This window comes from Alligator mississippiensis, chromosome 3 (assembly GCF_030867095.1).
Source record: "Alligator mississippiensis isolate rAllMis1 chromosome 3, rAllMis1, whole genome shotgun sequence".
Classification (NCBI taxonomy): Eukaryota; Metazoa; Chordata; order Crocodylia; family Alligatoridae; genus Alligator; species Alligator mississippiensis.
The window spans coordinates 130,412,832-130,440,315 of NC_081826.1; the positions used below are offsets into that span (position 1 = coordinate 130,412,832).

General features: G+C 53.1%; 1 protein-coding gene across 12 annotated transcripts; it reads right to left on the bottom strand.

The window, feature by feature from the left end:
• Nucleotides 1–13,191: 13,191 nt before the first annotated feature.
• LOC109284736 (maestro heat-like repeat-containing protein family member 1) lies at nt 13,192–25,642 on the bottom strand. Of its 12 annotated transcripts, none has more exons than XM_059724412.1 (15): nt 25,511–25,642; nt 25,254–25,348; nt 24,341–24,535; nt 21,073–21,159; nt 20,173–20,789; nt 18,069–19,581; nt 17,567–17,646; nt 17,043–17,139; nt 16,843–16,938; nt 16,454–16,561; nt 15,992–16,127; nt 15,317–15,411; nt 14,977–15,129; nt 14,261–14,408; nt 13,192–13,826 (listed from the first exon to the last, which is right to left on the bottom strand). In XM_059724412.1, the coding sequence occupies exons 6-14, from the start codon at nt 18,069–18,071 to the stop codon at nt 14,349–14,351; spliced, it is 828 nt and encodes a 275-aa protein (XP_059580395.1). In that variant the 5' UTR covers nt 18,072–19,581; nt 20,173–20,789; nt 21,073–21,159; nt 24,341–24,535; nt 25,254–25,348; nt 25,511–25,642; the 3' UTR covers nt 13,192–13,826; nt 14,261–14,348. The 12 variants fall into 12 exon arrangements, with proteins under 12 accessions (XP_059580395.1, XP_059580394.1, XP_059580388.1 ...); XM_059724411.1 differs by having other exon boundaries at nt 18,069–18,191; nt 19,070–19,581; nt 20,173–21,159; XM_059724405.1 differs by having other exon boundaries at nt 18,069–18,639; nt 19,070–19,581; nt 20,173–21,159.
• Between the last annotated feature and the right edge of the window lie 1,842 nt (nt 25,643–27,484).

Genomic DNA, 27,484 nt, shown 5'->3' on the forward strand with positions numbered 1-27,484 from the left:
AACCAGGACTTGTAGGTTGTGCCCTGCTCTGGCTCTTGGAAAGGAGTGACATCCAGCATGTCATGGTGAGGGGCATGGTTTGGGAGGACTCCTGGGTCCTGGCGTGGGTGTGTGTGGGAGGAAAGTTCTGTGGGTCAGGACTCCTGCGTTCAGTTTGGGATCTGCCACTTACCCCAGATGAAACCACAAATATTCTGTGCATTGAGTCAATTGATGGCTTGGGCGATACTATCAGTGAGTACAAGTAGGCAAGTGGAAGCAGCATGGTGGGAGGGGTCCACTGGCCTGATCAGAGGAGGACGGGTTTGGGGGAATACTGGGTCCATGGATCAGATTCAAGGGTAGATGGCGAGACTGGGCTGGTGTGGCCTCATGGGTCCAATCTGCTGCGCAAAGGAAGGTAGTAATAGTCCACGGGTCAGATCCAGGCTGGCACGGACAGGGTTCCAGTCTAGGGTTGCAGGAAAGCAGAAGGGCTACTAGGCTGGGAGTGGGCCTGTAGGTCCCATGGGAGAGTTGGTTTACTAGAAGCAGTACCCTCCTGCCAGGGTCGCCGGTGGGTCCCAGTTGTGCCCTTCACTGCCCAGCCCTGTCCTGGCAGTGGCTGATGTGGAAAACGTGGGGTCTTTCCATTCTCCTTCAGTATGAAAATGGCCTCTGCTTTGCCTTCCACCTGGCTCATGCTTTGCCTCCTCCCTCCTCTTCACAGTGGTCTTCATCATCAGCCACAACACATGAGTGATCACGGAGACCAGCTGCCAGCTGTGGGGGTGGCGGAGCGGTCCATCAACCAGATCAACAGCGACTTCGACTACAAGCGGGAGGTGCTGGAGGCCTTGGGTGAGGTCATCATTAACCGGTCTTGGGAGTGACCTTGCTCTGGGGAGGCTCCTCCAGGACATGCCCATCCCCTCTCGGAGACCTGCCTTCACAGCTCCACATCCACCCACACCCAAAGGAGTCTGTGCAGGGGCGGGGCCACGGGCATGGTTGCCGGCCGGATTTTGAAGCGGGGGGCAGGGTCTAATGCAAGAGGTGTTATTTTTAGAGCTGCTCTTCTACACCCGCTCCTTTCCCAGGGGAGAGAGAGTTAATTGATATGAATGGGGGGGAGGGGTTTGTACTGGCGTGGTCTATTTTAGGCAGGAGTGGGAACTATCTTTGGCCCATTGCTGGGTTCCCTGCCCCCCAGTCTGGCTTGAGCCTTGTTCTGCTTCCACCCAAGAAAAGGAAAAGTGGCTCATGATGGCTTTTATTCTGAAGGGGTAGGGGTGGGGGCTTCACAGTATTGGCAGGAGGAACACATGTGAGTTTTCAGTGGACAGACACTGGGTTATGTAATGGGCATGGAGAGAGCTTCCCTATAAGGCTGCTATTAAAGCCCCTCTCAGTCTTCTCTTCTGCAGACTAAATAAGCCCAGTTCCCTCAGCCTCCCTCCTCATCAGCACAGATCCAGGTTGTCTGTTCGCCATGGAGAAATGTGTTGAAACCCAGATTGTCTCTTTTTAAGAAGAAAAAGGCTGGAAATGGTGGGTTTCCTCTTGCAGGCTGGCAGAGTTCCAGCTTGCGAGGGACTAGAGGGAGCGGGAAGAGGACCATCAGGTAGGGGATGCCACGTGTGTGAACACATGTGCATGTGGCATCCAGGCAGCCTGGAGAGCACCTCCTGCAGCTCCCCGCAGGTAAGCCTTGCGCAGGGGGAGAAATTGAGGCCCCCATAGTGACAGAGGGAGTTGGGCAGGGCTGGGGGTGCTGCCCAGCCGGGGTGGTGTGTGGGGCCCAGTGCCGGGGTGGTCCCCAGGCCCAGGTGGGAGTGGGATGGAGCCCGAGGGGGTGGCAGTGGGGCCGATTCCCTGCTGCTGAATGCGCTGCTGGGGAGGACATGGTGGGCACGTGCCCTCCAGATTTGTGTGTAGGGTTGGGACAGATGCAGGCTGGCAGTTGCCTCCCCACCTTGCTGCCCCCCTCCCAGGGCATGATAGACCAGAGCAGGGCGGGGAGGCTTGGTGTCACCACCAGGAGCCCCGTGTTGTCTGGTGAGGCACCCCCTGCCCATGCAGCAGCAGTGGAGGTGGTGGAACGGAGTTGTGCCCCACGCTGCTGCTGGGCAGGCAGGGGCTGCCTCTCCATGGTGGCATGGGGCTCCCGGCAGTGGCACTGCGCCTCCCTGCCCCACTCTGCCTGTCATGCTGGGACCTGCTGGCTGGGCAAAGGGCTCCAGAGGGAGAGCAGCAGGATGGGGAGCTCCAAGCCCATAGCAGCCAGACTACATCTGCCCCCTGCCTGCCACTGTAGGGCTTTGGCAGAGGTAGAGCTATCCCACACCATGCCTCTGTGGCACCAGGGGACTCTCCTGGACACCCTGACCATGTGCATTGCCCCTGCACCCTTTGGCACCACACAGCCCATTGGGCTTTCCAATGGGGGTGTGCACCAGGGGCTTCATGCCTCGTCTGTCAGCTTTGTTGGGGTGCTGGTTTTAGGTGACCAGCTGGTTTTAGGTCAAATTGGTGAATGTGAGAATGAACCTTGGGTTATTTATTGTTGGTTGTTAGCCGACATTATTAGCTTAGTTATGCATTTTCCTTTTCGTGTCATTTATAAATTGGTGCCTACAATTTATTTGTGTGTGTCTGCATAGATTTGTGTGTGTGTATAGTATTAAGTACTATATCTAGTTTGAATAAACACACACACACACACACACACACACACACACACACACATTAAAGTTTGTACATGTATATATCAGTTTGAACCGTGTCTTGCACTGGAGGAGGGAACCTCCAGGCACTCTACTTCTCAGCTGATACTATTTCTTTGGTGGGCTGGTAGAAAGGCTGAAGCCATTGGCACCCCAGTGATCTGACATTGTCAGCAGGACGCCCCTAGCATGGTGGACCAGGGTGACAGTACTATAGTATGGTATCATGTAGACATGCTACAGAGCACTAAAAGTGTATTCAAAAGCACTTTTAGTCTGAAGAGTTAATTGAAAACATCCAGGGAGCAACTTCACTCTGGCATCCTTTCCTTTTGCCCACAGTTGTTTTGCATCAAGCAGTGTAGACACAACCTCAGCCCCCGAGCTTTCCCAAAGTTTTGTATACTGAAAGAATAACAGGTTCATATAATAGGTTTAATGATCCTGATTGCTATAGGGACACCTATGAATATTAACTGAAGGGCATGTTTCAATGATTATAGATTCATAGACATTAGGGTCGGAAGGGACCTCAGTAGGACAGCAAGTCTGACCTGTTGCTCTGGGCAAGACAGAGCACTGGGGTCAGACGACCCCAGCTAGGTGCTTGTCCAGTCTCTTCTTGAAGAGCCCCAAGGTAGGGGGGAGCACCACCTCCCTTGGCAGCCCATTCCAGATTCTGGCACCCTTACTGTGAAGAAGTTCTTCCTAATGTCTAAACTAAATCTGCTCTCCATCAATTTGTGGCCATTGTTCCTAGTTACTCCAGGAGGTGCCCTAGTAAATTGAGCATCTCCTATTCCCTGCTGCCCTCCCCTGATGAAATTATGGCAGCCCCCAGGCCCCGCAGAGAGGGCCTAACTCTCCTCTCCCCGCAGCAGCGTGGGGGTTTTAGCACAAGCACACGGGGGGCTAGTGGCGGGTGTGGGCAGCACACCCTGTACTCTTCCTGTGCTACGAGGGCCTCAAGCAGGTCAGTAACTGCGAGCTTCCACCTGCAGTGCCCTGAAGCCGTGAGCTTCCCCAGCAGTGCCCTGAGGGGAGAGGCAGTGGGATGAGGCTCTTCTGCTGGGACCCTGGTGGTCCTGACCGCCGGCGCTCCCCAGCCCTCCTGGTGCTCCACACTCCAGACCTGCTCCCAGCCCCCTCGCGTGGAGCTGCGCTGCAATCCCAGCCATGGTTTTAAACTTGGCATCATATTTTGTCTTCATGCTGAAAGACAAAACCATGCCAAATTTAAAACCCTCTGACCTTCCCCCTCTAGTGTCCAAGCAGCCCAATTTCCTGCCTATCACAGGTGGATGGTGTCTTACCAGGTGTCTGCTTTTTTTTTTTTTTTTTTTTTGCACCAGGTCAAGGGCTTTGTTTTGGCTAGAGAAAAAGCAAGAAAAATGGTGTCCCTCAATCCTGACCCACAGCCCCATCCCCGTCGCTGGTGCCTCGCACTCCTGCCCTGCAGTCCTTGTCCACCACCGACCTGCCAGTGCCCTGCGCTCTGGACCTGATCCCGACCCAGTGCGTGGCGCCATGCTGCAATCCCGGCTCTGGTTTTAAACTTGGCACCGCTTCCCTCACGGAAGACAAAAACCACACCAAGTTTAAAACCCTGGGGGACAGACCTAGACCAGCATGGTTACAACCAAATACCCAGTCCAACAAAAAATAATGTTAGTTAACCAGATTCTTGCCGGGCCTGATCCCTAACAATTTTCGTCCTTTCCACCAGGGTGTAATGGCCAGATTGCAACAGAGATTGCATGGATTTCTCAGTGAATCCGAGTGCCACCTGATGGACAAATCGTGGCAGAGCAGGGAAAATGCCATTTTTGCCTGCATCTCGGATACGCATTTAAAACCTATTACGATAAAAATAATCCTGTTGGCACAATTTCTCACGCTAAAATAAAACATGTCAGAGGTGATTTAATTTACCATGATAAAAAATGACTAACACGATAAAACGAGGTCAGAACATCTACCTTCAGACACGATTAAACTAGCAAAATGGCGATTTTTGTCACACGGATGTTGGAAAAGCGCTATGTGGACGAGCGCCCTAGTGAGAAGGTTTTTTCTCCTATCCAGCCTAAACCTTCTTTGCTGCAACTTGAAAGCATTGGTCCTTGTTCTGTCACCTGCCACCGCTGAGAACAGTCCAGCTCCATCCTCTTTTGAACCCTGCTTCAGGTAGTTGAAGGCTGCTATTCAATCCCCCCACAGTCTTCTCTTGTCCAGACTAGGTAAGCCGCGTTCCCTCAGCCGCTCCACAGAAGTCATGTACCTCAGCCCCCAAACCTTTTCCGTTGCTGTCCATTCGACTGTCTCCAACTTTTCCACATGCTTCCTGTAGTGGGGGGCCCAAAAGTGGACACAGTACTGCAGATGTGGCCTCACCAGTGCAGAATGGAGCAAAATAATCACTTCTTCAGATGTCCTGGCATTGCTCCTATTAATGCAGTCCAGTATGCTGTTAGCCCTCTTGGCAACAAGGGCACACTGCTGACTCATATCCAGCTTCTTGTCCACTGTAACCCCCAGGCCATGGGCGACTGATGCCACCTTAGTCGGCGGGACACGTGCCCCCGACCCTCCAGCATATCTACTCCACCCCCCAGCTTGGTATCATCCGTGAATTTTCTGAGGATGCAATGCGTCCCATCTTCCAGATCATTAACAAAACTTCCTATCTTCCAGATTGAACAGAACTGGCCAAGACCGAGCCCTGGGGCACTCGATTTGATACTGGCTGCCAACTAGACTTCAAGCCATTAATCACTACCCGTTGAGCCGGATGATCCAGCCAGCTTTCTAGCCACCTTACAGTTCATTCATCCAACCAGCCCATACTTCCTCAGCTTGCTTGCAAGAATGATGTGGGAGGCTGTATCAAAAGTGTTGCTAAAGTCAAGGTATATTATGTCTATGACTTTCTCCGCATCCACAGAGCCAGTTATCTCATCATAAAAAGTAACGAGGTTGGCCAGGCATGACTTGTCCTCGGTGAATTTATGCTGACTGTTCCTGATCACTTTCTCCTCCTCCAAGTGCTTAGATATGGATTCCTTGAGGATCTGCTCCATGATTTTTCCGGAGACTGAGGTGTGACTGACAGGTCTGTAGTTCCCTGAATCCTCCTTCTTCCCTTTCTTAAAGATGGGAACTATATTTGCCCTTTTCCAGTTGTCCATGGCTATCCTCCAATCATCACAAGTTTTTAAAGATCGTGGCCAGTGGGTCTGCAATCACATCAGCCAACTTCCTCAACACCCTCGGATGCATTGCATTCAGCCCCATGGACTTGCACATGTCCAGTTTTTCTAAATAGTCCCTAATCAGTTCTTTTTTGTGTTTAAGCTCATGGAAAAACGTCTCTGCAAAGTCAAGCTGGTCGCTTGCCACATTTACTGTTGTGACCCAGGGCCTGTGATGTGGAAAGTTACAGTAGTTGTCTGAAGAAAGCCTCAATTACCTCGTCCTCCTGGTCTGGTGGTCTGCAGCACACACCCACCATGACATCCCCCTTGTTGGTTTCTGCTCTAACCCTAAGCCAGAGACTTTCAGCAGGTCTATCTCCAGTTTCATACCGGAGCTCTGAGCAATCATACAGCTCTTTTACACACAGCACAACTCCTCCTCCTCTTCTCCCCTGCCTGTCCTTCCTGAACTGTTTATTCCCATCCATGACAGAGCTCCCTCCATGCGAGCTATCCCACCAGGTCTCTGTTATTGCAATCACGTCGTTGTTCCTTGACTGTGCAGGGCCTTCCAGTTCTTCTACTTGTTTCCCAGGCTCCGTGCATTCATGTGTAGCCACCCGAGGTGACTAGCCAATTGCCCTAGTTTCTCAGGCCTCCTCTGCTGAGGCCGCCTCTGTTGCCATCTCCTCCTCCTGCTTTCTCCAGGGCCCTCCACTTCCCCACTTCCCTCAGGCCTTTGTTCTCCATCTGCCAGTGAGCCTAGCTTAAAGTGTTGCTCCCCAGGTTAGCAAGGCTGTCGGCAGGATGTTGGCTGTCATGGTCCCTGTGCTTTGCCTGTGACAGGTTAGGGGTTCAGGTCTGTGTTGTTTCTGGGTTCATGGTAGTCTTCTGTAGAATATGGACTGTATAGGATGGTTTGCATAGGGATGATCCTGGTTCAGGCAGGTGATTGGACTAGGTGACCTCTGGAGTTCCCTCCCAGCCCTACTTCTCTAGGACGCTAGACTCCAGTTCTAGTGATACAGTATCATTTGATGACTTTCTGCCCACTTGGTTGTCTTTTTGATCTATTCTTCAAATCGCTAGTCATAATTGTGTTTGCTTTGATCTGAATAATATAGATCTGCTATACTAAGAAATCTTCTACTTTCTCTTTAACTGGAGAAAAATGTGTTGTGTTACATGGGATGAGGCACCACACCACCTGCACCCTGCTTTTCAAAGTCCTAAATCTGCCCATGGGGCTGAACGTGTCATTCTAGGGCTAGGTTAGATGCAGATTTGTACAGGATGATTTGGAGAGGGATGCTGCTGCTTCAGGCAGCAGGTTGGACTAGAGGTGACCTTTAGATGTCCCTTCTAGCCCTGGGCAGATCTAGGATAATGCAAAGGGGGATGCACATGGTGAGGTGCATCATCACCTAGAAAACAACACCTTCTTCTCCATTTAAAAATCAACTAAGAGCTTTACTAATACACTAGGTGCCTAGGGCTGGATAATTCAGTTTAAGGTGGAAGCAGAAACAGATCTAGTGTCAATGAAATGGGTTAAAAACAATCTTCAGGGCTGTAAAAGAGGACCTCCACTGCCAGAAGCAGCAAACAGACAACAGAATGGCAGAAGGGATAGGTTGATTGCGGGAAAGGATATCTTCATTGGAGCAACATCAAGCCCATTACCATGAAGAGAGAGTCAGTAACAATTTGGGTGAAGAGTTTAGAAGGGACCAGGTAGATCAGTGGTCTCCAACCTTTTAAAGTAGGAGATCACCTTTAGTATTTAGAAGCAACCCAAGATGAACCGTGTTCAATGCCCCGCTTCCTGTCCACCCAGCGTGTGCCCCCAGATATGTACGTTGGCCAGGCCGGCTGTACTGTGGGCTGGGGTTGGGACTGCGCTGGGCTGTGCTCAGGCCAGGTGGTGGCGGTGCTGGGTGCAGGACTACAGGGGTGGTGGCAAGCACCCAAAAATTTGCTGTAGCCCCTCCATAGCTCCCCCTAGCAGTGTCTCCACTGCTGCCCGATCCAAGTGCAGCGTGGCCCAGACCGCTGCCATGAAGAGCCCGGTGCTGCCTTTCAGCCCCTGCCTGCCCTCCTGCTGTGCAGATCCCGAGAGGGATGGGGTGGGGGGAGGCAGCACTGCACTCTACACAGCAGGGAGCTGGGCAATGCTATGCTGGGGCTGGGCAGGGGCACTGGGAGGGGGAGCTATGGGTGAGCTATGGTGAATTTTTGGGTGCCTGCGGCACCTCCCTGCCCACCCATAGCCCTGCTCCCAGCGCCGCCCAGGCTGAGTGCAGCAGGTACACATCTGGTGGCACATGCCCTCCAGGGCTGCGTGCTCCCTCCTTCCCGCGCCTCCCAGACGAGCCACTTGCGCTTCCATCCTGCACCCTGGATTTACAGGGCCTGCCCCTGCTCCAGCCCCACTCCCTCCCTCACAGCTGCTGCAGCTGCCTGTGCTGTCCAGCATTAATGGGGTGGGGGGGCACCTGCCCTCTCATCTGTGTGCAGTGGAGGCAGCTACCATTGCAGGCTGGGTTTTGTGCCCCGAGCCTCGCTGCAGCCCACCCGGAAGTGGCTCAACGCCACATGCTTTCTGACGCTGGGGTGAGTCTTGTCCCCTGCCTGCCCAGCAGCTGGACAGACGTGGTGCTGGGCCACTCCTGGGCGGGTTGCAGTGAGGTTTGGGGTGCAAAGCCCAGCCCACAGCGGTGGCTACCTCTGCTGCTAGGCACTTCATTTTAAACTTTGAGTAGAGCAGGAATCTGGGTTCCTAATCCACCAGAGCAACACCCCGGCCCGGGCCCCACGTCTGCCCCTGCTTCCAGCCCTACTCTCTATGGTTCTACCCCCACCACTTAGTTTGCTTTGATCCTGGTATATGCTTTTTTCATACTTCCCTCCCCTTTTTCTGACATCCCTACCAGAACGCTGTGCTTCTCATCATGAGACAGTGCTCCTATCTAAATGCATAGGAATAAAATTTCCTCATAAGGTTGAGACAGAAAAAAATCCAAGAGTGATCATACATCAAGTGTGGGCAATCAAGAGCCATTGTGTTAAGTGCTTGTATAAATATAGACAGCGAGAGCCCCTGCCTCTAAGTCTCACAATATAGGTACAGGAGAAAGGGTAAATACAGAAGAAACAGGAGGAAAAGCACGAGGTAACAATGCCACGATCATTAACTGCTGGGTATGACCACCTGGTCCAGTTGGCTGCTGCGGTTAGATGCAACCACTGCCCACAACTGCTTCAGTGCCACGGGCTCAGTTGAAATGGTCTCAGTCACTCTTGTTACCCACGTGCTATAAATAGAGGGGAAGCCAGCCCCCAGGCCCAATTTGGCTTCTGTGAAGACAAGCATTTCAAGTCCGTGGTCCTGCTTGTAGAAACTCCACTGCTCTACCAACGTAAAAGCAGTCAATGTCAATAGGCCTTGACCTTTCTGTGAGAGTATAGAAACAGTCTTTGCTATATAATAGATCAGGGCTTCTCGACCCCTGTCCTGTGGGCCAGGTCCAACCTGCAAAGCCATGTAATTAGGCCTGCAGGACTCCCCACAGGTCTGGAAAGCTGGGAGAGGAGCAAGAGCAATTTACATTGCCACCGCTCCCCTACCACTGAACTTGTCAAGCCCTGCACAGCTGGATTGGCCTTGCTGGGCTGGCCCTGAGTGGAAGGAACCAAGCCCTGTTTCTATGTGGCTGGATCAGGCCTGGCTGGGCCATTTCTGCACAGCTGCAGTGGATCCTGGGGCCTCTGTGGTCCCAAATGGTTATGGTTGGAGGAAGAATCATATAGCCATATATTTGGAAGGGCCATGTAATCCAAACCTCTACAGAAATACAAGAGTATTCCTCTTCAAAGATCCCTGCACGGTGCTTTTCCAGCCTGCTCTTGAAAACCTCCAATAAAGGAGTTTCAACACCATTTTTTGGCAGTTCTGCTGTCGTACTGTTCTAGGAGCCAGGAAGATCTTAGCTGCCATCTAATCTAAATCTACTTCAATTTATAGTCATTGCTTTGTGTCTTGCCCTCTGAGCCAAGGCAGAATGGGTGTTTTCCCTCTTTATGGCAGCCTTGCAGATTTTGAAGACTGTATTATGACCCATGAACCTTGGCTGCTGACAGACATGAAACAAAAACAAAACATGCTTTACTGGAAGAGGCAGAGCGTTAGTTTGACCCAGCTCCCCAGTATCTGTATGGAACGCATGCTTCAGTATGGCTTTTTGGCACTTTTATCTAGAGCTAATTCTGATTCAATCAGGAATTAATTAAAGGTGGTAAAACAGCACTGCTTTAGCACCGGAGCGGTACAGACGTTGGGTGAGCTGGGTCCGACTAATGTGCTGTCTCTTCTGTGCACGTGCTGGGTTTGGCACAGGGGCACATGGGCTTTAAAATAATGTGCCATCTTTGTTTTTTAAGTCTGTAAGCAGCACTTTTGTCCAAGCTAAATATGTCTAGTTCTCTCAACCTTTCCTCATAGGGCTTACTTTCCAACCCCTTTCGCATTTTTGTCTCTCCCTTCTGGAGCCTTGACAACTTCTCCAATTTCTGCTGAAAGGTGGAAGCCAGAACTTCAAACACTGTCAGTGAGACATAACTGGCAGTGAGTACACTATCGAGCCTCTTGCACAGTCAGATTGTATTGCTGACGCGTGTTGATGCTGTGATCCACCAGCCCTCTAGCTCCTTCCCAGCAGTGTCCCACCCAGACAGTTAATTTCCATTCTGTATTTCTGCTGTTGACGATTCTTACCATAAGTGTAGCACCTTACATCTCTCTGTGCGCAACGTCATTATGTCATCTGCAGACTTGGCCTATTCCAGTATGCAGATCATTGATACATTTGTTAACTAGCACCAGACCCAGAGCAGACGCCTGTGGAACATCACACAAAACCTCCTGCCAATCCAACATTGATTCACTGATGATTTCTCCTGCTTGTGGTTATTGAGCCAATGATCTATGTGCCTTGCAGCAGTGCTGTCAGGGCCAAATGTCTCCAACTTGCTTTTGATGAGGTCATTGGATTATAGAAAAGGAGGGATGGAAGAGACCTTAGGAGGTCATCTAACCTAGGGTCACACTCCTGAATAAACCATCTGAGTCAAGTGCTATCTGCCTAGGCCACTCTTGAAAATGGAAAATACTTCACCACCTTCACAGCAGGAAAGTTCTTCCTAATCTCCAACCGAAACTTGCTGTGCCGCAGTTTGAGGTCATTGCTTCTTGTCCTGTCCCCTACAGCTGCAGAGAAAAGTCTGTCTCCATCCACTTTATAATCTCCCTTCAGGTATTTGCAGACTATTATAAAATCTTCCCTTCAGTCTTCTCTTCTCCAGACTAAATAACTCTACTTCTTTGAACCTCTCCTCATTAAGTCATGCTTCCCAGACCTCGAACCATTTTTGTCACTCTCCACCGGACTCGTTGTAATGTCTCCCCAACTTTCTGGAAGGGGGGTTGTATAACAGGACCCCACCTTTGAAGGTGGCTTTGCCCCCCCTGGGAACCACAGTACGCCCCGTCTTCACCCTGGCTTATCAGGGTCACCTCCTGTACTCTTCTTGGCGTGTTTATAAATTCAGGAGGCTGCCCTCAGACCACCAGAATGACCCTTTAGGTACTTTACTCTGCCTGGCTCATAATGGCAGTCTTCTGCCTGACCCAGTTGGTCTCTCTAGGGCCTGTCTGCCTCGCACTCAGGCTCAGTCCTGGGGCCTGGTAGCTCACATCCCCTGCCTCTAACACCTTGGGCTGAGAGCCCTCAAATCTATTCCCTCCCCCACACCGGGCTAGTGGCACCCACAGTCCAATAGTGCAATCCATGCCCTCCCCCTGAGCATCTTCAGTGGGCTCCCATGCCTCACGGCTAAGGAACAAAACTCACCAAAGAAACAACCAAACGCATTTTGTGGGGCACTGTCTTGCAGTCCCTGCACAGCTCCATCCTTGAGCCCAGCCTGGCTCAGATCTGACTCCTCAGCTTAGAAGCTCCATTTCAATTCCCTGCTTGGCCCCACACCTTCCAGTAGCCAGGCCCGCTTTCCGGACTGGGCACAGGAACGGCTCCTTTCTAATGAGCAGGCTTAATGCCCCCGCAGTCTGCACCCTACTAGCAGGCTTACAACTCTGCAGTTTGCCTTCCTGCAGCTTTCACCCTGCACCCAGTAACAGACGTAAGGGCCCCTGTTGCAGGGGTCCAAAGCTGGAGACTAGTCCACGTGAGGCCTCACCAGTGCCAAAAAGGGCATAAAAATGACTTCCTTTGATTTGCAAGGGACACTCCTGTTAATACAAACCGGTGTGCTAGTGGCATTTTTGGCAGCAAGAGCGCACCGTTCACTCATATTCGGATTATGGTAATGCCCAGGTGCTTCTCTGCAGTTGGTGCATGGACATTTTATGTGGGGACCTGATTTTGGCTTGGGCCAGGGCTGGGCAGTGGGCTTGGTCTGGCATGCGCAGCACTGAGGTCTGGTCCTGCATGGTGGTGGGGCCCCATACACGCTTACAGGGCAGGCTTGGCACAACTGTAGAGTCCTGGAGTCCTGATGGTTAGTTCTGTGCCAGGCGGCCAGCGCAAAAACACTGCCAGAAAGCGCCTCCCCCGCCCCTCACCTGGAATCTGCTTTTCAGGCAGCTTTTCCTCTTAGTGGGACAGGTACACCCTAGTCCCCTGTCACAGAGACCGATTCACAAAGATTGCCCTCTTCCCACCCTGAGCCCAGCTCTCACCTGCAGAGGCTACAGCCTCCCTTCTGCTCTGCATGTCTTTTGCTGACATGGTTTTCAAGATGATATCAGTTCGTGTAATGGGTGTGAGAGCACACCCCATGTTTAGCTAAGGGCGACCACTTCTTAGATGATTGCCTCCACCTTTCAACAGCACACTGCCCTCCAACCCCCAAGCAGATGGCAATCAGAATGAGTAAACCAGATCCTAAAGCAGTAACTAAGATGCTTTCGGAGTTATCCGGACTATTAGTCCTGCCTGAACAGGCATGCAGCAGTGTGGAACATGCCTCAATGGGAGCCAGTTGTCTTTTCTTTGGTAACTGATGGGCTTCATCTGTTTCTAACACACAGCCCCTTTCTCCTGACCGGTTATTGTGGTGCTGGAGCTCCTCAAGACCATTCAACAAGTCCAAGCCAACCTAAAGGCCACTAGGACTGCCTATAAAAAGAAACATGAAGACCGGCAGCATCAAGAAGTTCCTTTGTTGGCAGTAGGTCAGTAGTTATGTCCAGTAAGAAGAAGGGCAATCAACAGTTATCAGAAAAGGAAAACAATATTTACTTTATTATGCTACAATAATTTAACATGATGGATAGGACACTGCATTTGCTGCTTCTTTCTCTCTCCTCCGCCCGACGAGTATTCATGTTTTGGCCAGGTGTAGTAAGTCCTGCTGTTTGGAGAACTGACACCGCTGTGATCTCGTTGTGCCCCAATACCTCAGAGGAAGGCGAAAACCCCCCCACAGCCAGTATGATCTTCAAGGAGAACGGGGGGAAAAATTCCTTCCTGGCCCCAACTGGCGACCAGCAAAAGCCCTGAGGCCTGGGATTGCAAAATGCCACACACACTGCAAGAGCTACCTGGATCCCGCAACTGAGGGGTCAGAAATTCATGACACCAGTTCATTGCCCCCAACACCTTGATGGGCAAAGTGGGTGGAAGAATAAGCCAAAGTCTTCACCCACTGGTAACTTCTCAAGTTCGGGCAGATGTCTCTCTGGTGGAAGGCTAGCTCTAACTGATTCAAGGGGTGTTCACATCAGTCGACCCTAGCGTGGTGGCTGATTCTGGGCTGGAGGTTCCCTCTGGGGCCGTCTTGCTGCCTGTGAGGCTCTGGATGGTGCATTTGCTCAGGGAGGTGCTGTCAGCCTCGCTGTTGGTTGAAGCTGTCACCATAAGGGATGAGAAAAAGCAAAGGGTGATCAGATATGCACATTGGTGAATTTAAGTCTTCTAAACAGAAGACTTAATGGTGATGGGCTGTATGGCTGCCTTGTGCTTGAGGCATAGTCAAACGCCTAAATTGTTTCAGCAGTCATTAGGATGAGGGAGACCTGTTTTCTAGCCCCATTCATCCATGGGAAGATGAACACACACTGCCTGGTGTGTCGGGCAGGTGGGGAGGAAATGGGCCCTGGCAATGGCAGGAGGAGAAGGGAATGGGGCCCAGTGGAGAGCTGATGCCAGGCCAGTTGTCTTTGGGGGCAGGGAGGACAACTCCCCACACACCAATGGGAGAAGGCTTGTGTTGGTGCCAGGAGGCTCTGTCTTTCTTTTCACAGGTCCCTGATCCGCAGGGGCAGAGGAGAGGGGACGGTACCTGCAGAAGGGACCTTGGGCTGCTGCAGAGGGGAGGGGGTCCTGGAGGAGCTTGCCAGCAGGCTGTGGCCTTGCAGCTCTCTGGGCAGCTATTTGAAGCCCTTCATGACCAGCAGCTTTCTCATGATCCTGGCGGGGATTTCTTCCTCCTGTGAAGGTACAAGAGCCAGTGAGAGACTCTTTTGCCTCCGGGAGGTGGCAGCCACAGGAGTGTCACAGCAGCAGAAAACAACAGAGTTTACCCAGCCCCTCCCCATCTCTAAGAGATGGATCAAGCACAAGTTCTAAGACAGACTCTTTTAGGCTGCTTGAGACAGGGACGATCCTTCTTGGAGCAGGGGTCGACTTAGAAGAGTGGCTGAGGGGCTTACTCTTCTATGACTCCATAGCCCCGGTCCAGTTGCGGTGACCTGAGGCCAGGAAGGGGCCGTGCCCTTAACCTAGGCAGTGGCAGCTTCTCCTGATGAAGTTGTAAATGCTGTCATAGGTCCTGGCTGGAGATACGCAGCTGAAGGGGCCGTATTTGTGCAGGGGACAGGCTGGTGCCATCCCGAGCATACAGCTGAACAAACTCCTTGCTCAGAAGCACTTGCCAGGGTTCCCATTTCCTTTCACACTTATTTCCCCAGGTCACCAAGTGTCAATGGGATGAAGGGGCCTAGAGGTGAGGTGCCCTGTGCCCCTCCACCCACTCCCTGAGCCTGACCCTCTGCTTACCTTGTCCCCAATCAGGTGGCCAGCTTCCCCCAGCATGGTGTAGAGGAGGATCAGCGCAGCATGGCTGACACACATGTTGCTGTCCAGCACCCCCTCAAGTGCCCTCTGCGCAAAAGATCTCCTTTGCCCCTCTGATAAGATCTTTTGAAACACCTGAAACCCAGGGGACAGAAAGTGTTTGCATATCCCAGAGCCAGGCCAGCCCCTCACCAGGGCAGTAGGAGGAACCTTGTGAGCTGCACAGAAGCAGCAGGCCTTTCTCCACAACCCTGGACACAGCCACTATTGACTCACAGCCCCACACCCTAAGCTTTGTCAGGGCTGGGCAGAGCATCCTTACCTCCCCGACTTGGGCCAGGTCCATGTAGCTCTGGACCTGGCTCTGCTGTTCCCGGCTTAGATGGAGAAGCCCCTCTGCCTCCTGCATGTCTCGGCCTAGGACACACAGAAAGATCTTACTCTGAGCTGGCATTGTGGCTTCAGTGTTTGGTCTCTGCCCAGTGGAGCCAACACTGCCGCATGGCACAGCGTGCTCAGGGCCCTGGCAGGGTTTCATCGTTTTGGGTCGTAAGTGCTGATCCAGGCTCCCTAGGTTTCCTGTGTCCTTTATGTTCTGGGGCTCCGGGACTGGCTGCTTGGTTTAGACAGGGTTAAATATCAGAAATGACCGCACCCAGTCAAGGCAAGTGCTGCTCCAAGTTACTTCCCTGGCAACACCCCCAGGCTCTTGCTTGTGGTCTGTGCTACTGCTCCTGCCCAGCAAGGGCTCTTTACCACCATGTCTCTCCCGGCCTCTTTCCTTTCCCCACATTCGAGGGCAGACATTGAACATGCTGATTTTCCTAGCCAGAGGCCAAACTGGGTTCTGGAGTGAAAGGGCTGGTGTATATTTGCACACTAATCCGGGTGTGGGCAAACACTGGCAGGGAAAGCTTCTTGTTCCCAAGCTGGGATCAGCGTGTGGACAGAAGGATTGTTTCCATAGGGGTCTTGCACCCTGGCCAGGCTTCCTTACCCTTGTGGTGCAGCAGGATTTGGGCGAGCAGGTAGATGCCCTCCCTGGCCTGACAGCTGATGTCTGCTGCTGGGTGGCTGAGGGACAGACACAGCTGGGCCGCGGTGTCACCCATCTGGGGCAGGTCGGGCAAGTCCTAACAAGGCGGAGAGGGGAAGGGAATGCATCTGCATCTTACCTTGCATCACACACACACTTTCCCATACTGGGTGTCTCTGTCCATCTCCTCCTGCTGCCCCATGCCGCAGGATAGGTCAGGCCAAAACAGCTAGTGCCAGAGCACTAAAGCCCTCTGTTCCCATCGCAGCCTGGAGCCAAGGGACCTGAGCTGGTTCCCTGGAGGTCTCCGTGCCCTGCTGCTCTAGGAAGACCAGGACCAAATGTGATACTGCCCGGAGCAGGGTGATCACATGGCAGCCTCAAAAGACCCAGGAGGCACCCCTGAGCCCAGGGACCCCTTACCTCAAACTGCAGGAGGAGGGAAACAGCAAAGCGGAGAAGGGCGCTGCTGCTTCTCATGGCCTTCGCCCTGTCTATGGCGCCAGGAGACTGCAGCCAGGATGTCAGGTACTGTGGGAGAAACAGGGTCAATGGCCACTGGCTCCTGCAGTACCCACGAGCCCATGCCCTTCCTCTGCCTCGAGCCTATCTTGGAGGTTGGAGGATCTGCCGCATGGTCCGAGGCTCTGAAAAGAGCTCTCCAGGCCTGGTACAGACAATACAGATGCCTCAGGACAAATCTGACTCTCTCCTGACAGGGCAGGGATGCATCCCTGGGGACAACCTTGGGCAGCTAACAGGGCACTGAGGCTGTCCCTCCCCAGAGCCCAGCTCCTCCACACTGTGCTCACCTCCCAAAGGAACTGCAGCCTGCCCAAGCTGGGTGCAGTGGCCAACAGGTTCCTCAGCATGGCCTCCAGGTCCTCCATGTGCTTCTGCTGTTTGGTCTGGAGGGGAAGGATAGACAAGGCTCAGTACCATGCAGCCCGGGGCTGCACCTGCCAGGGGATGGTGTGCAGGGCTGTGTAGGGGGCGGAGGAGTGACCCTGACATAAAGGCTGTTGTGTCTTGGGGACGTCAGGCAGATCTTCAGGGTGGTCTGCAGCAGGCACGACTCCATGGCTGGCTCCAGGGCTGGCTTCAGCTCGCTGTCAGGAGAGAGGAGCCTGTGTTAGCCTGAGCTCTGTGGGGCTGGTGGGGGCACTGCTCTGGGCTGGACGGAGGTGCTGGAGTCAGCACCAGTTGGCAAGAGTGGAAGGAGGAGCTGACGTGGTTACGACCCATCTGAAGTCTCCCAGCCCATCAGCATCAGGGCTGCAATAGAGCCCCTTCTCCCACTGCCCCTGTGACCCTGCTGCCCACCTGCAAGATCTCCACAGCTATCCTCTCTTCAAGGCCCTCCTGACACCCCTGGAGGGAAATGCTCTCCAGTCAGGAGAAAGAGATGCCCATGCTGTATTGCAAAATTGTACAATAGCCACTGGGGGCATGTGATTTGGGTGGGGTGGGCAAGTAACTTCGACCAATGCCAGAGCCAATATCGGGGCTGGACGTGTTGGGCCAGGACACGAGTACCTGAGGCTGCAGATGGCAGCTATGCTGTTGCACAGGGTCCAATTTGGCTCTTCATCCTGTGTCACTGTCTCCATCAGGCCCTGCGAGACCCAAAGGACCATGTGAGATTAGGGCCCCACAGGCCACAGGCCCATCCTGCAGGGGAGACCACCCAGTGCTCCAGGCACAGGCAGATGGATCCTGCTCGCTATGGCAGGACCCCTCCCACATTTCCCTTGCACCCACCCAACCAATGTGGCCAGCCCTCCCCTTCCAACTCCCTCTCACACACAGCCCTGGACCCAAACGCTCACACCCTGATCCCACCTCAGCTGCCCTCCAGATGCAGGATTCGCTCACTGTCCTATATGGCTTTAGCCCAGAATTTCCCTTCCCCGTGCTCCCTTGTCAAGGCCCGGGCATGCCTGCCCTCCCCTGTGTGCGCCCTGCCTTCCTGGCCTTGGGAGCCCCTGTCTCTTCTCCCTCCCACTCCCCACAGTGCCCAGTGCACGGCCAAGCTCACCATGATCTTCTGTAGCAGAACCACTTAGCAGGTCTCTGGCTCCAGGGTGTCCTCTCCCCTCTGCTTGGTGGCTCTGCAGAGTGCGGGGATGGCGAGAAGGAAGCGGTCTCCATGCTCCTTGTCCTGCATCGCCCCAGAGCGGTATAGGAGGAAAGACAGGGTGTTGGCCAAGGACCTTCCCATCCTGCCCAAATCAAATGTGGGACTAAGACCCCTTGGATGGCTGCTGTTCCCTGCACTGGTCTCCTGCTGGGGAAGTAGAGTGAGAAGCAGAGGCGGCACCTGTGATGGGAGGCTGGCTGTCAGACCAGCACACACAGGTGGATGTGTCAGAGCCCGTGGGCTGAGTGTCTCCACTGGGGAGACCTGGGTTCATGTGGTATGACTGCCGTAAAGGCTGAATGTTGGGAGTCAAGGGTGGTCTGGGGGCCACTTCCCTTAGGGGACTTTCCTACTTTTCCTTGGCCCAGGAGGTGCAGTATGTTGTCTGTGAGGGCTTCTTCCTCCAGGAGCATCAGGTCTTCACCCTCCTGTTCTTCCTCCACCTCCTTGCCTGGCCGGTAGGGAATCACTTCACAAGGATGAAAAGGGAGAGGGTGACTCCTGCTACAGCTTGGAAGTTGTAAAAGTGGGTGGCGGGGTGTAGAAATGCTTTCATCTTTCTTCTGGAGCCTAGAGCCCTGTGCCAGAGCAAGTCTCATACACCACTTCCCCATGCACCTCCTCTATTTTCAACATCATGCCCCCATGACTGAGGGGGACCAGACTGTCCCTGCTTCCCCAATAGGTTCCGGCCCCTGCACTGACCATGGATCCCCCTAAGTGAACCCACACGGCGCCCACCTGCAGGGAATGATGCCCGTGACCCTGGGATCACTGGAGATGTGTGGCTCAGGCCCTTTGTCCTGGCTAAGATTCAACTGCATAATGCCGGGGATGGATGGATTGGTCTGAGCGAGCACAATGCCCCCAGGTTTTTGGCACCCAGGCTGTCTCCGCACCTTTCATGGTGGTGCCATGGGGCGGGTTGCTCCCGGACTCCACAGAGCTCTCAAGGTCTCCCCGGGAGGAGCTGGAGCTGAGGCTGGGGCTCGGGCAGGGCTTGCTGACCTCCTGCCCCAGGGAAGCTGCGTCTCCCTCCATGACAGTGCAGGGGGACGCCTCCTCTGGCCTGGTTTCAGGGCACAGCTCCTGGTAGCTGGGTGCCCTGGGAGGAGAGCTGCACAGCAGCCCTGCCTGGTGCTCTTCCTGTGCTGGGTCCCGCCTGCCCAGCCGGAGCCGAGGCCACCTCCCTGCTTTCCGAGAGGGCTCCTCTGCCTCCTCGGACTTTGTTCCAGGAGCTGCGGTTTTCCCTCTCCAGCACAGCAGGCATGTCCACCACCTGGTCTTGACTGTGCCCACTGCACCAATCGGGCTGCTCTCCTCCTCTGGCACAGGTCTCCTGCTGCTGACCTCCTCCCCTGGGGACACCTTGGTCGTCCTGTGCTTCAGCATCTGCCTCAGCCTGTCCATCCTGGCAGGGAGCAGAAGCAGTCGTGAGCCAGGCATCAAAGCATCTTCTCCCTAACCACCTGTCTGCCCTCCCTGACCACCTCAGCTAGTCTCCCTCGTCTAGGAGACAGGCAGCTCGCTCAGCTTTTCCCTCCCCATCCTAGCAGCTTTGGTCCCAGGGGTCTCAGGCTTTGAGAGCTGCATGGTCAGGGACAAAGACCTTCAGTTGGTTTGGACATGCACTTCCCTCCCACTGCCGCAGCCCACTCCCTGCTCCTGACTGGGATGGACTAAAACCCGGGAGTATAGGCCTCCCGTTGGATGTACTCTCTGACTGATATACAGGTTCCCCAAACCAATGACATGTGGAGCCCCTTGCATGAGAGCTGTGGGTGCTCAGCAGCACCACAGGTTTAGGCTCCCAGAGCCACTCAGCCTGGGAAGCAGTTCCTGCCTGGGGAGGGGTTGAGAGTCCACACTTGGGGATCTTTCCAAACACCCTCCAGGTAGCCTTGGAGAGCCCCAGGGGCTGCGTCACTATGTGGAGGTTTTGATTCTCCAGCCAAATTTGCAAATATGTGAAGCTGGCAGGGGCATGCTGAAGGCCACTCACTTGCCCTGGGGGATGGAGCGCTGCTGGGCAGATGCTCACAGACCCTCCGGGTGTGCTGTGATCCACTTGAGGCTCAGGCACTGAGGGGTCCTGACGCTCTTCTCTGGAGCCTCCGCTGCTTCCTAGGAGCTGTAGCCGGTGGGTGAGGTCTGCTAGGTGAAAAGGGACTACAGGATCACATCACTAGGGTGGTTTGACCATAGCCCTTTAGACAGCCCCTTCCCTTCCAAGAATTTGCACTTCTCCTTTTTTCTGCCCTTTTCCCTTGGTGCTTCCCCACTCACAGGAGACTTGTCACTCCCTGACTTGTCCATGTTGGCCCTTCACTCCAAACCCAATTGAACTCCTGCTCCTTTCAGGTAGACGATTGGATCCTCTCTGCTGCTCTCCGCCTGTCTTCTACCTTTGGGGGGTCTTTATCCCTGTCGATGCCCAGGAAAGGATATATTCCCCTGCTGTGCATTATCAATATATCTCACGCTACATTTACTCTAAGGACATCCAGTGTTCCTGTCTACACTGGCTGTGCACCATGCCTTATCCATCCTGGCTCTGAAGGAGATCCTGCATCAGGAACCATTTGGTGGCTTCAGGTTCACAGTTGAGGAAAAACCTGTCTGAATCAGAGATATGAAACACACACAGGGTTAAAACACAAACATTTCTTATCCTGTCCAATTCAGAGTGTTGCCTCTGGACCATGCCCAGCTCCTTCCTGCTACATGTGGAGCTGGTAGGAAAGGTTACTCTCAAGGCAGGTCTTCTGTGGATGCAGAATTAGTCTTTACCTGTTTCTGACCTGCAGGACCTGGGCCTGAAATCAGAAGAGACCCTCGCTTCCTTGCCACCTCCACAAGGTTGTGAGCCTCAGGGTGGTTTGTCCATTTACCCAAGCCTTACCTGCTCCCCTTCAGCTGAGTGATCTCTAGGACAAATCCTCCTCTGGACTGGCTTTGTTGTCCTTCTCCAGCCGCTGTCAGGCAATCACTATGAGGAACCAAAAGTGCCATGAAGTCTCACAAGTTTGCATGAAAAACTCAAGCACCCTGAGCCTGATTTAAATAGGGAAATGAATCCTGAAGTGAGCTCAGTGAGGAAGGATCTCATGTGAGCAACACACCTGTGTGTCAAGTGATGGAAATAGGCTACATGCTCAGGGGCGAGGCTGAGGTTGTGAAAATGTGGAAGAAATAATAGGAGGAGGATTTTCTACGACAACCTCCATCATTTGGAGCTGTGATCTCTGTTGCTTAAGGTGCTCTCCTCGCCTGGTGCACACACTTGGCTGTCCTGGTTTTTTTTAAACAGACCTGGAAAAGTCTGGTCCTGGTTCCTGCAGACCAAGGAAACGGAAACAGACTTTCTGCGGGGGCCACCTAGGCTGAGCATGGCTTGATGATCCTCTCGCCTGGCCTTAAAAGAAAGTAAGAAAAGGAGTAGGAAAAGGGACCAGCCAGTTGTCCAGGCCTTTCTCAAACTGTGATGTAAGGAGCGTTTTGCTGAGTAAAAATTGCAAGATGAGGTCCCAGTAAACCCCATGGACCCATGAGACTGGGAAGTTGTGGAAATGTTATCAAGTCAGGTCATGGGGAACCGGTGCCACCTTAGTCAGGGGGACACATGCCCCCCCTGTGACCAGTATCGTAGCAGAGAGTGGGGGTCCCCCCTGCAGCCAATATCGCTGCCCAGAGGGAGTTCCCCCGCGGCCGATTGCTGCAGCCACTTCTGGGAGCACATCCAGCGATCGGTCACCGCTTGCAGGGGGGGCACCGTCACTCCCGCCTGTCCCCCTGCCCATCACTTAAGCAGTGAGCGCAGCCGACCAGGGGCCGCACTGGCGCAAACACGCCCCCTATGTATTGTCATTGAGTCAGGTCAGGAGCAGGACAGCGCTGGGTCCCGTGTGTCAGTGAAGACTCACGCGGACATTCGAGTGTGGCAAGACGCCTCCTCCCTGGGATCCTTGTGCACCGCGGGGGGGCAGGAGAGGGGCAGCTTCCCCCATGTCCCACTCACCTGTCCCTGCCCAGACACGGGGCAGCCGTCAGCACCACTCCAGCTGCCGACGGCAACTGCCTGCAACTCCCGGGCGCCGGCACAATGATACAAGCACTGCTGCGGCGATGCGCCACGCTGCGCTCCACCATGGCCAGCCCCTCCATCCGCCAGGGTCACATCCCTTTCCAGCTCGGCCCCCTCACGTGCCCCCTGGGATGGACCTGCATGTGGGCAGGGCAGTCATTCCCTCACACGGAGGCGCTGCATAAATGTCCATTTCACAGGGCTGTTTCTCCACAACGTCCTTACTGCTCTACATAGGAAGCTCTTGTTTAGCTCCTCTCATCCCTGCCCGGCTGTTTGTAGCTACCCAGTGATCGCTGCACCCCACGTCTGCATCTCCTTCCCCTCTCGGAGAAGCTCAGCCCCTACGAGCCTCTTGAACTACTTGTGGGCATGTACTTGTGGGTGGCCATTGGCAATGGCAGCGCTTGGGTGTGGCTGCTGGGATGTCCCTGCCTAGGACTCCCATGAGAGAGTGCATGGGAGCTGATCAATGCTCTGTTATCAAGCAGGGGGAGGGGCGCCCCTCCCTAATCACAGCGTCCTGCCGGGGCCTGGCCACGCCGCTCAGCTCCCTGCAGCGGGGAAGGGAGGTCTGCTCTTGCTTTTCTGCCTCTCTCAATCAACAGAAGTTTCCAAAGATGAAGGCTCATGCCTGGAAGATGCTTGTGCTGTTTGGTTCAACTTATGTATGTGAGCAGCCATTTTATGTAATGAAAATCAACAATTCAAACCTGAGATCTTCAATGAGTGATGACTACCTTGCAGCAGTGCTCTGCATTGCAACGACCGAGATGACGCCTGACTTTGATTTTCTGGTTAACGAACATAAAAGGCTTCATTGTTCACACTGAGTTTCTTAGTTTGTCTTTAAGTTAATCATCTTCACATACACTATCCACATTATTTTTAAAAATAAAATTAAAATCTGTTGTAGTAGATGCGTGATTTGTAGTATATGATACTTTATCTATACTTTGTTAAAATGCATTTTTCTGAAATATTTTGTGTGTGTAGTCCTTGATTCAGTTAGTTTGGCTCTCTTCTGGGGGAGCTCTGATGCCCCTGACACCCCAGCGCTGGGGCAGGATGTTAGAGGGGTCACTGCCTCTTGCTACCTGCTAAGCTGTGCCTGTGCCTCATGGCCCAGAGGGCAGCACTCCTGGGCCCTGGGAGCAGGCCATGCACTGTGCGGGGGTTCGCCCTGTGTGGGGCAGGGTTTCCTAGTCAAGGGGTTGACCTGCTGATGTCAGGGGTCATGTGATGAGGGCAGGGGATTCTGGGACAGATGTGGCAAGCAGGGCAAGGGTTGGTGTTGGGTGGGTGGGTCATATGACACAGACCATGTGACAGGATGTAACATCTGGTTCCAAGGCCACAGCCCTCCCCGAAGGAGTACTTCTGGGGGCAAAGGGAGGGACCACAGGTGGCAAAGGTCAGGGGTTAGGAGGTGGCACTTCCAGTCTCAAGATGGAAACCAGGGGATGGGGCAAGTGTCAAGGGGCAGGGCTACCCATGCAGCCCTCGACCACTCACCAAAACTCGTGAAGCAGCCCTCCAGCCAAAATAATTGCCTGCCCCTGCTGCAGAGAAGATAGCCCCTGAATCAGAACTGCTCTGACCCTAAACCCTGGAGGCTGCAAGAGGGAGAGGAACCATGCAAAAAACGCTGGTGTGATCCTGTTTGCTCTGCCTTTTAGCATCTCCTGTTTAGCACCGTGCGACACAGGAGACTGAGCAAGAAGGATCTATGGTCTGACCCAGGAAGCAGCCCTTCTTATGAGGTGTCAGGAGAAAAGTGTTTGCTGTCAGTCCTTGTTTTGAGAACAGATGGACACTGTTAGGGAACTCCTGTCTGTCTTGGGAGCTATCAAAAAAGAAGCCCCTGTGCCTGATAGATAAGTTGCTGGCCCTTGAAGCCAGGGGTTTTGGATTTAAGTTCCCACTGTGGTAGAAATGCATTACCTTGCAACAAGGCTGCAGACGAGGAATATTAATGATCAATTTATGAATCCCTAGAGCAATAGAGATGCTGGTCACCAGAAAGCACCACCCTGAGAAAAGCAACTGAAAACACAAGTATGAAAGGGAAGATTGGGTGGTTTACCTACACCAGTGTAAATGATGGGGCTTTCTTGATAGATCACAACACAGGCCAGGGGTCTTCAGTGTGGGATTGGGAAACAAAAAGAACAACACAAGTGTTGTATTCCTCAACAAGAACAAGAAGCCTGAGGAGTTACTGCATCTCTGTTCAGCATTAGCTTGTCCTTGTCAAGGCTCCTGTGAGCAGTTCAGGGCTCTGCATTTTAAAACAGACACAGAGAAGTTAGAGAGGTTCAGAGGCAGGCAAGGGCTTAGGAAGCAAGTCATACAAAGAGAGACTATAGGAGCTAGGGAATCTGATAGGAGTCTTCAAATACTTGAAGGGCTGCCATAAAGGACAGGGAAAGCACCTTGTCTCTCTTGCTGCAGAAAGAAGGTTGTAGGCTAATGGCCTGTATTAAAGGAGGTTTAGTTTGGGTATAAGGGGAAATTTCTCCACTGTTACAACAGTGAGGCAGGGGAACAGGCTGCCAAGGGAAGTTGTGGACTCTCCATCAGTGGAGAACACCCCCAGTGCAGGATGTTGGACATCAACTGCTCAGGGATGATCTAGGTCTAGCTACACTTATGGTGTACTGTGGATATTTCCACAGCTTCTGGGCTCTGCTGGTCGCCCTGTGTGGCAGGCTAGTAGGACATGCTCCTGCACTGAGCCACCCACCTCGCTGCACCCAATGACCTTCCAGGCTCTGCATGCCTCGATGGGGGTGCCCCTCAGGCAGCCGACTCCCTTCCTGGAGCACACCCGCAAGTCTGGGGGTAACACCACCATCACCTGGACCATCACCACCACCACCATCAAGTCTGGACTGATCTATACCACCACCCAGAGTCTGGACCTGCACCCTCTGAGAAACACAGGCCTAGTAGTCATTGAGGGTACTTGGCCCAGTGCAAGAGCTTGGGGTGCTTACCTCAGTCTGAAGCACAAATAGTGGTCTCCCTTAGTCAGCTAAACCAGGAGGACCCCAAGGCATAATGTGGGCTCTCTCCCAATAAGTCTTCCATGCTAGGTTCAAAGGAAAGCTTTATTGGTTACAAGGAGTAGGTTTGGAATAGGGTACAGGGTGGAGCAATATCAGAGAAATACCTTAGAGCAAGGTAGCCTTTGATTATACTTCTGTGTTACTGCAAGATATATACCTAGTTAGAGTTCAAGTAGCTTACTCACACATATCATCCAGAGGCAGGTGGAGATTCCCTCTGGAGGCAAGCAGTTCATTGACCATGAGTTTCATGAGAGAGACCACATTTCAGATTGTTCAGCTTCTCTGAAAGTTCTCATTATGGCTGCTGCCCCTCCTCCTGGGCAGTCCTTAACTTATGACCTCATTTACCTGATCCAATGAAGGCTAGCAATTGAAATGCATCACTGGTTGCTGGGTAGATTTGCAGGGTCTTTAGCCCCCTCCCAGTCATGATGGCATTGCTTAGAACAATAAGGAGTTTAAGCCCCCCACCCAGGTGTGTGTCCAGTCACATAGGCAGAGGGAACAGGTTTCCCCCTCCCTCTGGAATGTGTCCAGCTCAGGTGACAACTCAGGGTTACCTGAAGCCAAGGGGGCCAGAATTGTCTGCCCTCTGCAGTGACCATAGTAACCAAATTGTCAGATAGCAGAGTTTGTGGAGAGACAGAGATGGTATTCTGCTGCACCCCCTGCCCCACTTTCACCTACACGTGCCAGACTGTTTCTAAGCCTTCCTCAGAAGCATCAGGTATTGACTGCAGCCAAGGCTGGGGATTTTGAGTGGACTGTGTGGGGTTTTGCTTTCCTGCGTAGGGTTTTGTCGTACCCTGATAGAATCATAGCATTTAGGTTTGGAAGGGAGCTCATTTAGTCGACCCCTTGCTCAAAGCAGGTCAATTCCCAACAGGTGCGTGACAGACAGAGGGGTGCTGGGGGGGATCTCCAGAGGGGGACCCAGTACAGAGAGGCAGATGTGAAGGGGGCAGGTGTTGAGAGGCAAAATAACCCCCACAGCATAGCCCTGCTCACAAGTTCTCTACGGGGTTGACACATGCAGGACAAGGCCTCAGCATTCTGAGATTGCCCATCTCCCAGGCTGCAGAAATGGAAATGGGGAAGGAGGATGCATGATGAACTCTGCAGGTCCAGAGCAGTTTGTACGGGGCTAGAGAACAAAGATGGTTGGATGGAGGGTGCAAGGAGTGGATGGAGCATAGTGATGTGGGTAGTGATGTGGGAAGAGAGATGTGTGGGCTAGGGAGGTAGAATACAGATGGGTGGGAGCAGGGCAGAGAGACCACATCCCACACCCCCAAGCTGAGGAGTCTTGTCCCCTGAAAGCCAAAGAGCTGTGGAGTTCTGGGGGCAATGCATGGTGACAGGGGTGAGACACTGTCCAAAAACTCTCCAAGGCTTCCCAACAAAGGGAAAAGAGCATCAAGGACCTGGGGGACTGTTTTACTGTGGCCTTGGGGGACAACCACCCCAGGCAATCTTTCTGAAGAAACCCCCCCAGTGCTCAGGGTCTTCTCCTGGATCCTCAGTGGGACACAATCACTAGTTCTGGGCTTGAGCCTCTTAACCTTGCTAGCAGGAAGGAAGTTGGGGATGAAGGCTGTGTCTTTTCCCATCACTACAGGTTTGTTTCCAAAGAACAACCATCACAGGGAGGTGAGGGAAGGCAAAGGGCACTGGGGAAAAATGAGAATACAGCGGTATTGCTTCTCCAAACAGCAGGACTTACTACACCTGGCCAAAACATGAATCCTCATTGGGTGGAGGAGAGAAAGAGAAGCAGTGAAGGTGGTGTCCTACCATCACGTTAAATTGTTGTAGAATAATAACATAAATATTTTTTTTCCTTTTCTGATAACTGTTGATTGCTGCTCTGTCTGCTGGGTATAGCTGGAGCCACAGACCGACTGCGAACAAAGTAACTTCTTGACACTGCCGGTCTTCCTCTATCTTTTTATAGGCAGTCTTAGTAGCCTTTTGGTTGGCTTGGACTTGGTGAATGGTCTTGAGGAGCTCCAGCACCACAATAACCAGTCAGGAGAAAGGTGCTGTGTGGTGGAAACACAGATGAAGTTCAACAATTACCGAAAAGAAAGAAGAATTGGTTCCCATCGAGGCATGTTCCACATTGCTGCATGCCTGTTCAGGCAGGACTAATAGTC